Source organism: Mercenaria mercenaria, chromosome 11 (genome assembly GCF_021730395.1).
Source record: "Mercenaria mercenaria strain notata chromosome 11, MADL_Memer_1, whole genome shotgun sequence".
In the NCBI taxonomy this organism is placed as follows: Eukaryota; Metazoa; Mollusca; class Bivalvia; order Venerida; family Veneridae; genus Mercenaria; species Mercenaria mercenaria.
This window is the reverse complement of record NC_069371.1, coordinates 76,353,209-76,366,891: the sequence shown is the minus strand read 5'-3', so window position 1 is coordinate 76,366,891 and position 13,683 is coordinate 76,353,209. Positions and strand designations below refer to the sequence as shown.

Genomic DNA, 13,683 nt, shown 5'->3' with positions numbered 1-13,683 from the left:
CTTAATCAACAGGAATATGTGCTTTGTGCCGATTGGACAAACGAAATTACCGGTTGAATAATTCGTTCACATATTTTGAATCGGGTAAAACATGACCTTATCACAGCAAGGTAGCATTGGTTAGTAATCCAAGAGCATTTAAAGTTAAACTAGTTTACCTTGGACAGATATTACAAAATCCACCAGAATACTGATCAAAATGTATGTTTTATTTAGAATATGGTTTCAAGTGCATTTTAAACTATCTTCAGGAATACAACAAACTGCAGACTTTACACTAGCAGACCTTGAGCGTATGAAGCTCGGCATAGCCAATGGTCTCGAATATAACTTTCAAGGTCAGATGGCGTTGCCAGGACAAGCAAGGCTTACAGCAGGACGAATAGATGAACTGCTCGCAAAGCTAGCCGCAAAAGGTATGTGATACTTAGTCATATAAATTATCTACATGCATAGTTTGATGTCAACAAGTGTCTTGATTCAAAGCAGTTTAATAACAGCATTCGGTGTAGAAAGTGAATATTGACTTAGAAATAAAATGGCAAATATTGGCAGGAACGATGGTCGTGTTGATTGTTTTTCTTATTCGCACGGAGGTCGTGTCGATTAATATTCTTATCTTCGATAGCGTTTCTATTGTTGCCATAAGGTATATCCCAGCTAAAATACTGTTAGCACTGTTGATTGTTTAAGATCTTACATCAACACATGTTAACAAGATATAAAAAACAACATCGCAAAAAATATTGATATTGTATACGTGTTGCTTTCAGTTAATTAGATCTATTAATTCGTTCATTAACAACAGAACAAATAAATCAAAAGAATGCACAGAGAACATATTCCTACATTAATAAGTTAACTAATTCACCTTGTTTCCGTGTTTCTCACTTTTGAAGTGTCATTATGCGCATCTTACTGCAGGTAGTGTGTTTTTTGTGAATGTTTTATTAAAGCAATTTTCGGTTGCTGTGCATTTAAATGTGTTAAATTAACGATAATGCCGCATAAGTATTTGAAGTTGATGCTTTAGAAATAAAGAAATCGGACTAATAAAATAATAGTTCTTTTCTTCAATCTTCTACGCAGTGATCTCCCTTACCTATAGGTAGAGATTTCTGAAGTTGAAGGGAAGCAACTCCTGCGTGCAGTTTGACTTTTCTTAAAAAGACTGCCCCAGTCAAAATAAGAAAAGTCATATTTGTTTGGAAAGTTATTATTTCGTACTGGTAACAAGAAGAGTTTGGTATATTGGGTTAAAAGCTATAATTTCCTCCACCCTTTTCACACACACATCTATTTCAGCTGGATTTTAACTTGGAAAATGCGCATAATTCCACTTTAATATAGTGTTGTTTTTTTTAATTCAATTAGTCGCAGATAAGTTTTAAACGGAATAATTTTAGGCATCGTAATCACACGCTTTCGCGGGTTGTTAATTTACCAAAAGGTCCATGCTACATATTGTCAAATAGTAGGTACTATGGAGATCGGATAAGGAAGAAGAAATATGTATACAATATAATTAGTCGTATGGATAACAAAATTGACCGTCACGACGTCCAGCATTATTGTCGTGCGAATAAAGAAAATGACCGGCACGACCACCTTGCGGATAGCCTCGGCCAAACTGGAAAAAATATTCTTTATTAAAAATTATCGCAATCCGTAGCGATCATCTAAAATTTGCATTCTACATGCTCAGCTCACACCAGTTTTACTTTAACGAAAGGTCCCATGGGCGGTGGAAGTCAATCAACAAATTTTACAATAGGAGATGTTAACAGAATGCTAAGAGGAATGGACCAGGGATATTTTTACAACTTCCAAGGTTTGCAGGCCACGGGTAGCGAAGAAAGACTTACAAGAGGATATCTACAAAGGCTCTTGAATCAGTTAAGCCCAAGCAAAGGTAGAAAGATCTTTGAAGTTTCCGTTTTTTCTGGCTTAAGATTTGATATTCTTTTATTATTTTTGTGCGCTTCATGTAATTCAACAGATATTTTGCAGTTCGCTTGTAGGGGTGTCGGTGTATAGATATACCAAATAAGATCATCTTTAATTTTCAACGTTCAAGAAAACCTTTAAGATGATTTTTGGAAACATATAACGCATTTCCCTTTACTTATTAATAAGGTATTGGCGGTGCAATGGAAACTGCATCTTTCACATTGGAAGATGTCAACAGAATGCTAAATGGAATGGATAGTGGAAAAAGCTACAATTATGACGGAATGGAAGCTCGGTTCGGCGAAAGAGCACTCACACGCAAGCAGCTTGAACAATTTATGGCTGATCTAAAGCGTAAAGGTAAAAATCTATCTCTCTGTACGTGCGGCACGCATTTATTTACGCACGCATTGTCTTTAGGTTATTCATCATAATAATATGATAATGTTCTTGAGCTACTGTTATGTTCAATAATTAATCATGCTGGTCAAAATATTCAAAGATATTTCCTGTCATATAGTGTTGACAGGAAGTTTGGACTAGATCTAATTTGTTTTTTAACCAAAGGTACGACCTTGACTTTGAATCAACACTACTGACAATTACGCTGTGCATACTATGTTATTGTAATAACATTAAGGCCTATCATAAAATTCTGAATAATTGAAAAAATAAAGAGTGTGCATGGAAAGCTATGATTTGAGTTTTAAGCTCTCTTTTACATACGTTTATCTTGAACCAAACTTGCTGAATATTGTTTTCCAATTGTTGCAGACATGTTTGACAAAATTGTTCAAATATTCTGCTGTGTTCTTTCTTCACGTATGTTTGTGTCTCTTTGTATCTTCTTTGTTTTTGTTATTGCATTTAATTGATTGTATGTATACATGTGCTCAGCTATTTTGAACGTGTATTCATTTATACATGAGCTATTTCCATGTTGAGTGCTGTATCGGCAGCTGTTTTCCCTGATATGACTTTAACTATTGGCATGCCCTCCTAGCATTTCATGGGGATGCAAATGTGTGAAGCGGACATTTATAAAAGACAATAGGACATAGATCAGTAGTATCAAAAGTGGCATTTGACGGTGTGAAATGACCCTAAGTCATGTCGGGACCTTTATAGCCGATTGCTTAAGGTCACTTTCGCTGCAACGCGTGTCCGTCAATGCTGTGGTTTCAAAACCTCGCTTTGGATGTAAAAGTATGACCTGTAAGAGCCATCTTATGATTTAATCAGGTTCATGTCCGTGCCTGAAATAATGACGAGAGAGGCACATTGGGTCTTCCCTCAATGTCAGAAACTTTGAACTCGCCAAATGACATAAAATGTGCCGGAGGGACATAAATCCTAATAGAACAAATACACAAACAAACCCTAGTAACGAAAAACCATTTGCACAACTTTGATTGTATTTGGTAAACTGTAATATTGGATGATATATTTTATGAATCATAATTTAGGTATGGGCGGCATGATGACCACGCCTTCCTTCACTTTAGAAGATATCAATAGAATGTTGACTGGTATGGATAATGGTTTAACCTACAATTATAATGGGCTAGAAGCACTTGCTGGAGAGCAACCACTTACAAGAAAACAACTGAACGATTTTAAGGCTGAATTAGAGCGTAAAGGTATTACAACTTTCACTTTCTCTACCTGTCTTGTATAAGTTTTCTTCTTTTTTTTCGTCGTTATAGTTTCTACAGCTGAAAGCAAAATATGTTTTTCTATTCGTATCTTTAAAGGATTTCCATTGAAAGACAATAGGGTAAAAATCGGCCGTATCAAACCTGCATGTTAAAGTTGTGGAATGACCATAAGACCCACATGAGGTCTTTTCACACTGTTGAAAAGCTTGGAAGTCGCCTTATGACATAAAATATATCGGAGTTACAAAACCATAGAAAAACCACAGGAAAAGAAACAACAAAACCTTAGTAAAGTCAAGGATGGACCAATTCTTTAAGATTACTGTTTATACAATTGTTTCAAAATCTTGGTTATACTCACAACAAACGTTGTTTTGAGGAAAGAGACCATACTGTACAGTATAGGACTAACTTTGTCCCGTCCCTTCCTTCCCTGTCGTATACTTCCAATCCCGTCTCCTTAGGAAACCAGTACAGATATAAAGTTGAAACTAATACTATATTTGTAAAGTTCGCTAACCAGGTAACATAATTCTTATTTTGGTTTTGACAATATTATCTGAAAGTTTCAGTTTAAATGTACCGAAAATTCACATTTCTTTAAATATTTCAGAAACATAATCATGTAATTGATACACAGATTTGACAGCATAAAATAAATTTACAGATTATACTTTAAAATTTGCAGAAAGTGCTATCTAAATTTTGAATCGTCACCAAATTTTGATTCGAAATGCAGTTATACACATTTCAACTCAAGTTATGTATGACGTTTGTGCTTTATTTTGACTTGACAAGATTTCTCCTCCTATTGGACTTTCAAAATCATTATTGGCAAAATTATTGTTTTCATTAAATAGCTCTGAAACCAAGAATGTCTTAAGGTGCTATTGGCTTTGGTAAACCTCATGCATTTTCTTACAATGTTGGACTTTAATGCAGTAACACACACCTCATGTCAATTCTATTTGAACTCTGTGTTGTACTGTGAAAAAATTATTTCCACTTTCAGACTTTCAATGTGGCTATTTGCCAAATATTTGAGCTGTACTATGAGAAAACCAACATGGTTTTCTCATGGCACGGCTCATTTTTTCTTTAAATAGCTCCTAAACCAATCGAGGTATTTACTGGAGTTTTACTTACAACTGTAGGCTCATGAGGAAGTTGAAATTACAATTCTCATATCTCTGATTGGTATTCCGTACAAAGTTGCCTCCCTTTGTCATTGTATTTAACTCTTCACATTTTTCATATTTTGGAGAATGACATTAAATATACTGGAGGGAAATCAGCGTAACATTGTGAGAAGGAACTAAAAGGCACAATAATCACAACTCCGCCCTAAATAATGATAAAGTCATCTTCTGTCTCGCATTTTATTTTAGAATTTAAGGAATAACATTGACTTTACTGAAAGAAATGTAATAAGATTTAACACCGTGAAAGACATGTGAACTTAGCAAGTCCAATACCTAACTGAGTTTTATACAAATTATCATTCGTTAGCAACTATATTTGATTTTTCACATTTTAAGTATTGAATGAATGAAGTTAATTTCACTGACAATCGATTTTGATACATTAATATCAAGAACTTTTGAAAAACACATTTACAAATAATCTAGCCTGATCAATAATTTTAAGGCAATAAACTGAAACGCAGTAGAACTGTAATTCTTTATTTCTTGAATATAGAATTTCTTGGTATTGAGAGTTATTTACTGCCAATATCACCTTTTTCTTAGTACTTAGTGTTATTTACTGCTAACATCACCTTTTCTTAGTATTGAGTGTTATTTACTGCCAATATCACCTTTTCTATGTATTGGGTGTTATTTACTGCCAAAATCATCTTTTCTTGGTATTGAGTGTTATTAACTGCCAACATCACCTTTTCGTGGTATTGAGTTTTATTTACTGCCAACATCACCTTTTCTTCGTTTTAAGTTATTGAGTAATATTTTCTGTGAACATCACCTTTTCTTGATATTGAGTGTTATTTACTGCCAATAGCACCTTTGCTCGGTATTGAGTGTTATTTACTGCCAATATTACCTTTTTGTGGTACTAAGTGTTATTTACTGCCAATATCACCTTTCTAACTAGGCCTTTAGTGGAGTATGAATCACATTTAGCGATAGCTACAGTTTCATTAGGTTTATATTGAATGATTTTTTTTAATGAATGATGATATAGGTATGGGCGGCATGATTACCACGCCTTCCTTCACTCTACAAGATATTGACAGAATGTTAACAGGAATGAATAATGGTTTAACCTACAATTATCAAGGAGTAGAAGCAATGGCTGGAGAGAAACCACTTACAAGACAAGATCTAATTCAGTTCAAGGATGATTTAAAGCGTAAAGGTTAAGCAATCTCTTCTTTTCACCTTACTTTTATACGCTTGCTCTTTTCGTTCTCTTCGTTAAAGTTTTTACTGCCAATATCACCTTTTCTTAGTATTGAGTGTTATTTACTGCCAGTATCACATTTTCTTAGTACTGAGCGTTATTTACTGCCAACATCACCTTTTCTTAGTATTGAGTGTTATTTACTGCCAATATCACCTTTTCTTAGTATTGGGTGTTATTTACTGCCAACATCACCTTTTCTTGGTATTGAGTGTTATTAACTGCCAACATCACATTTTCCTGGTATTGAGTGTTATTTACTGCTAACATCACCTTTTCTTTGTATTGAGTGTTATTAACTGCCAACATCACCTTTTCCTGGTATTGGATGTTATTTACTGCCAAAATCACCTTTTTTGGTGTTGAATCTTATTAACTGCCAACATCACCTTTTCGTGGTATTGAGTTTTATTTACTGCCAACATCACATTTTCTTCGTTTTAAGTTATTGAGTAATATTTTCTGTGAACATCACCTTTTCTTGATATTGAGTGTTATTTACTGCGAACGTCACTTTTTCTTGGTATTGAGTGTTATTTACTGCCAATAGCACAGCTGCTCTGTATTGAGGGCTACTTACTGCCAATATCACCTTTTCGTGGTATTGAGTGTTATTTACTGCCAATATCACCTTTCTAACTAGGCCTTTAGTGGAGTATGAATTACATTTAGTGATAGCTACAGTTTCATTAGGTTAATATTGATGAATTTTTTTATGAACGATAATATAGGTATGGGCGGCATGATTACCACGCCTGCCTTCACTCTTCAAGATATTGACAGAATGTTAACAGGAATGAATAATGGTTTAACCTACAATTATCAAGGAGTAGAAGCAATGGCTGGAGAGAAACCACTTACAAGACAAGATCTAATTCAGTTCAAGGATGATTTAAAGCGTAAAGGTAAAGCAAACTCTTTTTTTACCTTACTTTTATACGCTTGCTCTTTTCTTTCTCTTCGTTAAAGTTTTTACTGCCAATATCACCTTTTCTTAGTAATGAGTGTTATTTTCTGCCAATATCACATTTTCTTAGTACTGAGTGTTATTTACTGCCAACATCACCTTTTCTTAGTATTGAGTGTTATTTACTGCCAATATCACCTTTTCTTAGTATTGGGTGTTATTTACTGCCAACATCACCTTTTCTTGGTATTGAGTGTTATTAACTGCCAACAGCACCTTTTCTTTGTATAGCTACAGTTTCATTAGGTTTATATTGAATGATTTTTTATGAATGATAATATAGGTATGGGTGGCATGATTACCACGCCTTCCTTTACTCTACAAGATATCGACAGAATGTTAACAGGAATGAATAATGGTTTAACCTACAATTATCAAGGAGTAGAAGCAATGGCTGGAGAGAAACCACTTACAAGACAAGATCTAATTCAGTTCAAGGATGATTTAAAGCGTAAAGGTTAAGCAATCTCTTCTTTTCACCTTACTTTTATACGCTTGCTCTTTTCTTTCTCTTCGTTAAAGTTTTTACAGCTGAAGACAAAAAGGTTTTTTTCTGTTCTGAGCTCTAAAGTAACAAGTTAAATATCCTTTCCAGCATGGTGTTCAAGTACGCTCTATCATTTGTCTGCATTGCCTAATTGTTCTAAATATTTGACTTTGTCTTATGTAAGTGCAATTTATTTGACATTTACCCTGCTGGCGGCATGAGATTTGCCTTTGCGACCGGTGCAGACCAAGATCAGCCCCCAGGTTCATGGTCCTCACTGTTCGCTATTCAGTCAGTTAGTATTCAGTGAACACCCGTTTGAATAAGAAGTAGTACTGTACGATTTGAATGATAGGCAAGTCCATTTAAGAAATTAAGGAGGGTAAAAGTTAAATATCCATGCATACCTTGTTGAAGTATTTCGTCTCGGGGAGACTGTGTAACTGGATCGAAGCTTTTCCTACTAAATTTTGTTCTTATTTTGGAATTTCATTCCAAGATTAATATATGAACTTGAACGAGTTGTTGCTTATGTTCCTTTGTATTTACAAGAGATTAATGACATTTATTTTTCTAATATAGATTATATTCTAATATGACTTGCAATTCTTAAATTACCACAACGATACCCGTATTATGTTGACATTACGTCGATGTAATAAAACGCGCCGTGTATGCATCGACAAATTTGATCAAATATTCTACTTAAAGGAATTGAAAGACACATTCACACAAAAAATTGGCCTTATCAACAATTTTAAAGCAGTAAACTGAAACGCAGTAAAACTGTACATCTTTCTTTCTTTTATTGAATATAGATTTAATCATCTCCTAGACTGAACATAATGTCGCAATGAGTAATATTGAGTGTTGAAACATGTTTAAAAATAAAATATCACATACCACAATTTTCTTCATTAATTCACACGCACACACACACTGTGTTTGCTACTCGCTGTACAGATTAATTTGACATCATTTGCGCAAGACATATTACCATTTCCGGTCCAGGTGTGTATTAACAAAGGAGCGTGACGACCTACCATTTGGCGGTATACATGCGCGAAGAAACATTTCTACTTACGTCCGCATGAAATTATTACACTCGATGTATAACCGCTCATCGTGTATAAATAGTGTTAAAACACGGTTTTGCTAAAATTCATTTGTTAATTCTTCTTCTGTTATGAATAAGATTGTGTACTATAGTTCAAAACGAGGATGCATATCCAGTAGGTATAGCCGCTTCAACACCACTGGGAAGTTTTAACCTGTTTATGATGCGCACAATGTCATGTACAAAAGTCACAAGACTGTATAGAGTTATCTACACAAGGCGAATCCCTGACATTATTTATTGTTTTATGTCAAATTGAAAAATGACAGATTTGTTGCATACAGTGCAAATCAATCTTCAAGATATCAGCTGAATGTTTGCAAGAATGAACAAAATGTTCACGTAAACTATGTTATGATCCGACTGTCTTGAGACAGAGCACATCTTATATATTTGGCTGTCTCAATTTTCTCTGATTGTATTTGACTATGACGGTTCTTAAAGCCGCCTGTACCGAGTTTCCATTCTGGTATCAGTTTTCTGGTATTTCACTTGAGGTACTGCCTTCCACATACCACTGACTACATCTGTTTTTGTGCTTTCTCTATATAAAAATTTACTTGAAAATGTTGGTTTTACATATCATGACTTCTGTTACGTGTGTAAAGGATATGCCTGGCGGGGATAATTTCTGTTTACACCGTCCTGTAACTTTGGATGAAATTTAGAATTAAGTTAGGTTTGGAGTGCCATTAACCAGTTTAAACTGCAATATGAGAAACGTTGGCTTTGCACTCTCTTCCTAATAAAGTAGTTCCTCTCCTAATAAAATCTATATGAAAATCCTTTGCAAGCATACGAATATGTAAAATTAATGGCAGACTCGGTTTGATTGAGTATGTTTATGAGAGGTAATGGAAAGCGCAACACCCCTCAGACCCGCTAGCATTGGCTTAAGCAGAACTCTATTACATAGATATTGAATGGACTTTGTGATCCAGAAAATATGTTAACACCGAATACAAGAATGGAGAGACATTTTTAAGGCGGCCGCCACACGGCATAATGTTTTGATAGGAATTAAGTATTTCTTGACGATTTATGTTATGAAAATAAGATGGCATTAGCTTCTATCATATGAATTTGTATATATTTTCTTCTTTGATGCTTCACGTCAGGTACTTGGAGTCATCATCTTTTCCTGCATATCAGATTATAGAAAGGGCTGGTTTGTCGCAAATAGTGAAAATCACAATACGAGATATCATCATAATGAAAACAATATCAGTGTTAAGGTTATTACTGTCTGCGCGTAATATAATACATGCCACATTCAATTATTTGCACAAATGCGCCTGTTAAATTATATTTAAGTTTATGTGTCTAAACAAGATGGCATTTGATCAGTTTGGTATATCAGGCATAACCTTATGATGTTTACTACCACTAGCTGTGATCATTTCTTATTTGACACCATTGAGTTTATCATCCTACAGGTATGGGCGGTGAACTAGGAACGGCGTCCTTCACGATGGATGATATCTTCAGAATGTTGGCGGGAATGGATAATGGTATTTCTTACAATTATCAAGGGTTGGAAGCGAAAAAAGACGAAAAAACCCTCACAAGGAAACAGCTCGAGAAGTTGATGACTCAGATAAGAAATAAAGGTAAGATAAGCGAGTAATATCATCGCAAGTAATGTCCAGTGCTGAGAAAACATAACATTATTATGTTTTGACACATGTATTGATTTAGGCCTGTTTGTCGGTCTGTTCATCTGTCTGGCCATTACTTCTCATATGACGCAAGTACAGGTTTTTCCATGAAGTTGACTCGAGAGTTGTTCCAATAAGCTTGAAGTTTTCATCATAATCGAGCTAAAACAAATTAGAATAAACAAAACCATGTTTGTTATCTGCACCCGCAACTTTTCATTTAACAATTATGAAGACAATGGAGGTTTACTGACTCTGAACTTAACAAGTTTCACTACTAATGGTTTATTAGCCTTTACAGATTGAATGTATTATTGCATTTTAAACAGTTTGTACAAATATATATATATATTTTGCTGTCATTTACTGAAAGAAAGACACATGGTTTTAATTATTTAAAGGTAAGCTAGGAGATCCAACCCAGACAGCACAATTCACAGTCAGTGACCTTGAAAGGATGACAGCCGGTATGAAGCAAGGTCAAAAGTTCAACTACGCTGGACTTCCAGCTGCCGTTGGAGATCCCACGTTATCCTCTCATGACCTCGATAGACTACTGAGTCAGCTGACTTCCTCTGCTGGCCTTAAAGGTGATCCATTATTTTGTTTTCAAAATAGTTACGTAAGTATTATAACAGTTGTATGATATAAATTGAAAAAGAAGGTCTTACTTTTTAAAAAAAAAATGAAGGTTTACTTGTGAAAATTATATATTATTATAACGTAGGTTCAATAGACGGTTCATCGACATCAACAAGTACAAATGAGAGCTCAAGCGGGCAGATTTCCGGCATAGGTGAAGGAGGAAAAAAAATTGAAGCAAACTTTTCATCTGAGACCTCCCAGACAGATTCTTCGTCAGAGACAGTTATAACGATTGTCTCGGGTGGAGGACAAGGTATGATTCATATGTTTGTCTAAAAAGTAAAAATATGTTACAACAACGTTTCAATCCCGGTATTTTTACTACTACAAAATGTACATTATGTCGTGAAATATTAAAGTTTTCTTAGAATTTTCTGTAGCTCCAATTCAAAATATTTTCTGTCACGTACATTTTTTCAGAATTATGATTTTGAATTATAAAGCTATAGGTTATTTAAGCGTTCAATATATCTTACAGGGACTATTTCAAACAATGCACTGAGAAAGAAAATATTCATTGTAAAATCTATATATCGTATCAGTTGACCAATGAAATATGATTGTTCTCTTTCATTTGAAATATAATAAGGTGATCAGCCGAACTGATGTCTATCAGTTTTTGATACGAGTATGTCTTTCCTGCTTTACTATCGTGTTTTGCAAAATATGTGTTGGGACTAACCTTGCTGAGAAAGATGATAGTAAATGCACTGTCCCGTGATTTCAGAGCATAGTTTGGATTGAGACGGAGGTTTAGTGCGCACCATTTACCTGTTTAATTCCCCTGTGTTGTTTTTCCATTGATCGTTTCAAGGCGCTTCAACCCTGAGTTTCTTTATATGTTGATTCCGCCGTAACAGTCTGTATATTTACTTTGTGAATGTACATTATGTATATTTTAATTGATTAATTATTTAATTACCTTTCTGCACGTTGATACAAACGCAGTCTTATAAGTATAGGACAGCGCTATAAGAAAGTTTCTTTTTATCTGTCCTTATTTTTCATCAAGGTTAATTACGGTCAACGTAAGGGGGTGGGGGCAATAAGACATTGACTAAATTAATTCAAATTTAACAAACCAGATTCTTTGTTACATCACGTTGGGTGGTGCATTTTGGTCATGTTTACACTGTAGATTTGAAAGGAATTACTGCTACAAGACAATGTATGTTCTATTTCAGTTTGGCACAAAATTTCTGCAGCGTCACATATTTATTTCAATAATAAATTCATAAGATATAAACAGTTTCCTTTTCAAGCCTAAACAAACTCAACATTATTTCTCTCTAATATCCGTTTATTAAATCTCTATCTTGTTCAATGATTTTATTGCTTTTAAATATAACGCTTTATCTATTTGCAGGATCTAATATAATTGATCTCAACCCAGTAGTAAAAGGGGGCCAAGGTAAGATATTTGGTTTAGAAGTATATCTCTCAAACAGCGCATGAATACCTATCCTGTTTAACCTGTACTGAATATGCAATGCCTTGATTTGTCGGACCATTTTAACGCTCTTTCAACTATTTATTCATATTATTATTTTAAAATAAAACCTAATTCCAGTGCGAGACGAATTTACTTACACTTCATTTAGTGTTAGAGCCTCAAATGGCAGTAACTCATCATTTTTACAAACGTCTGATTGTGAATATTTTAACTGAGTCTTGGAAAAATACTTTTTCCACTGGATCTGGGCATGTGTTAACGGGAGAAAAATCATGCATTACAAGGATAATTCACGTGTTGATAATACATGATTTTTGTTCTTGAAATAATGTGTTAGGGTTGAATATTTAATCTTGCACCACTCTCTACTGTCTTTCGAATTGGGCGTAAGGAAAATGTTCAGAGATCACCGATGATGTATTATCCTAACTTATGCGAGTGTTTATTTCTAGGAATCATATCACTGATTTTAGGAAATACCATTTGACATATTTTATTAAATATCTCACAGAATTTATACAAATGTTGGAAGCTTGTCAACACGTTGAAAATGTTTTGTACTAATAATAAAATACTAAAGTCATCGCTTATGACAACAATATAATTATTAATTTTTTTGCAAGAATAGCGACAACACATGTCTATGTACTGTATTATCACCTGCAGAAGTCTTTCGAATATGTAAGTGGCTTTGATCAAAGGGGTCGGTGTGGCTATAAAACTTTAAATAATTTTAATGCTGCGAAACAACTGGTATTTTTGCAAATAATTTATACGTCAATCAGTTGTCAGAAGCCAAATATGTGTTTCTGTGGAAGTGAGTTTTAAATAGTATCATTTCGAAGCATTCAGATTAGAAATAAAGTATGTGTTATTGTGTTTAGTACCCTTTTTAAAAAAAATTGTACATTGTCGCCTGTGTTGATTCATAGATCTAAACTATGTATAAATACACGGTCGTTCTGAAATTACTCTTGTCATACGAATAACTTAATATACGTTTCATCGACACCTGAATCTGTTGAAAACTATTTAATATCAATTCAATGTTACAATCTGTCTCAATGTATTACCAGAAATTCGCATTGTTATTTTCTGTAGATAGCTTCACGAAAACTGCGAGCGCTTGCTTAATATTCTATAACGTGCAATTAAACAACAACAGACAAAAGCAGCGTATGATTTTACCAAACTTTAACATAGTTAAGCTTTAAAGTTCGTTTGTTGCCAGATTGACACATTTCTACATATTGAATGTTCTGTGTTTTATCAAGTTTACTCGAGCTCTTTTATATACATGCAGTTATGATGCTTCGTATCAAACTGTGTT

At 34.3% G+C, this 13,683-nt stretch overlaps 1 protein-coding gene across 11 annotated transcripts in view; it reads left to right on the top strand.

Moving 5' to 3' along the window:
- Positions 1-13,683, top strand: part of LOC123532644 (uncharacterized) — a 90,700-nt gene that overhangs the window by 19,910 nt on the left and 57,107 nt on the right. For all 11 annotated transcript variants that reach the window (XM_053517791.1, XM_053517796.1, XM_053517798.1 and 8 more), the window contains 11 exons: positions 252-416; positions 1,733-1,912; positions 2,137-2,310; positions 3,417-3,590; positions 5,808-5,981; positions 6,758-6,931; positions 7,277-7,450; positions 10,034-10,207; positions 10,657-10,845; positions 10,983-11,153; positions 12,267-12,311. In XM_053517791.1, the coding sequence (XP_053373766.1) occupies positions 252-416; positions 1,733-1,912; positions 2,137-2,310; positions 3,417-3,590; positions 5,808-5,981; positions 6,758-6,931; positions 7,277-7,450; positions 10,034-10,207; positions 10,657-10,845; positions 10,983-11,153; positions 12,267-12,311 (1,794 nt within the window). The remainder of the gene's footprint in view (positions 1-251; positions 417-1,732; positions 1,913-2,136; positions 2,311-3,416; positions 3,591-5,807; positions 5,982-6,757; positions 6,932-7,276; positions 7,451-10,033; positions 10,208-10,656; positions 10,846-10,982; positions 11,154-12,266; positions 12,312-13,683) is intronic.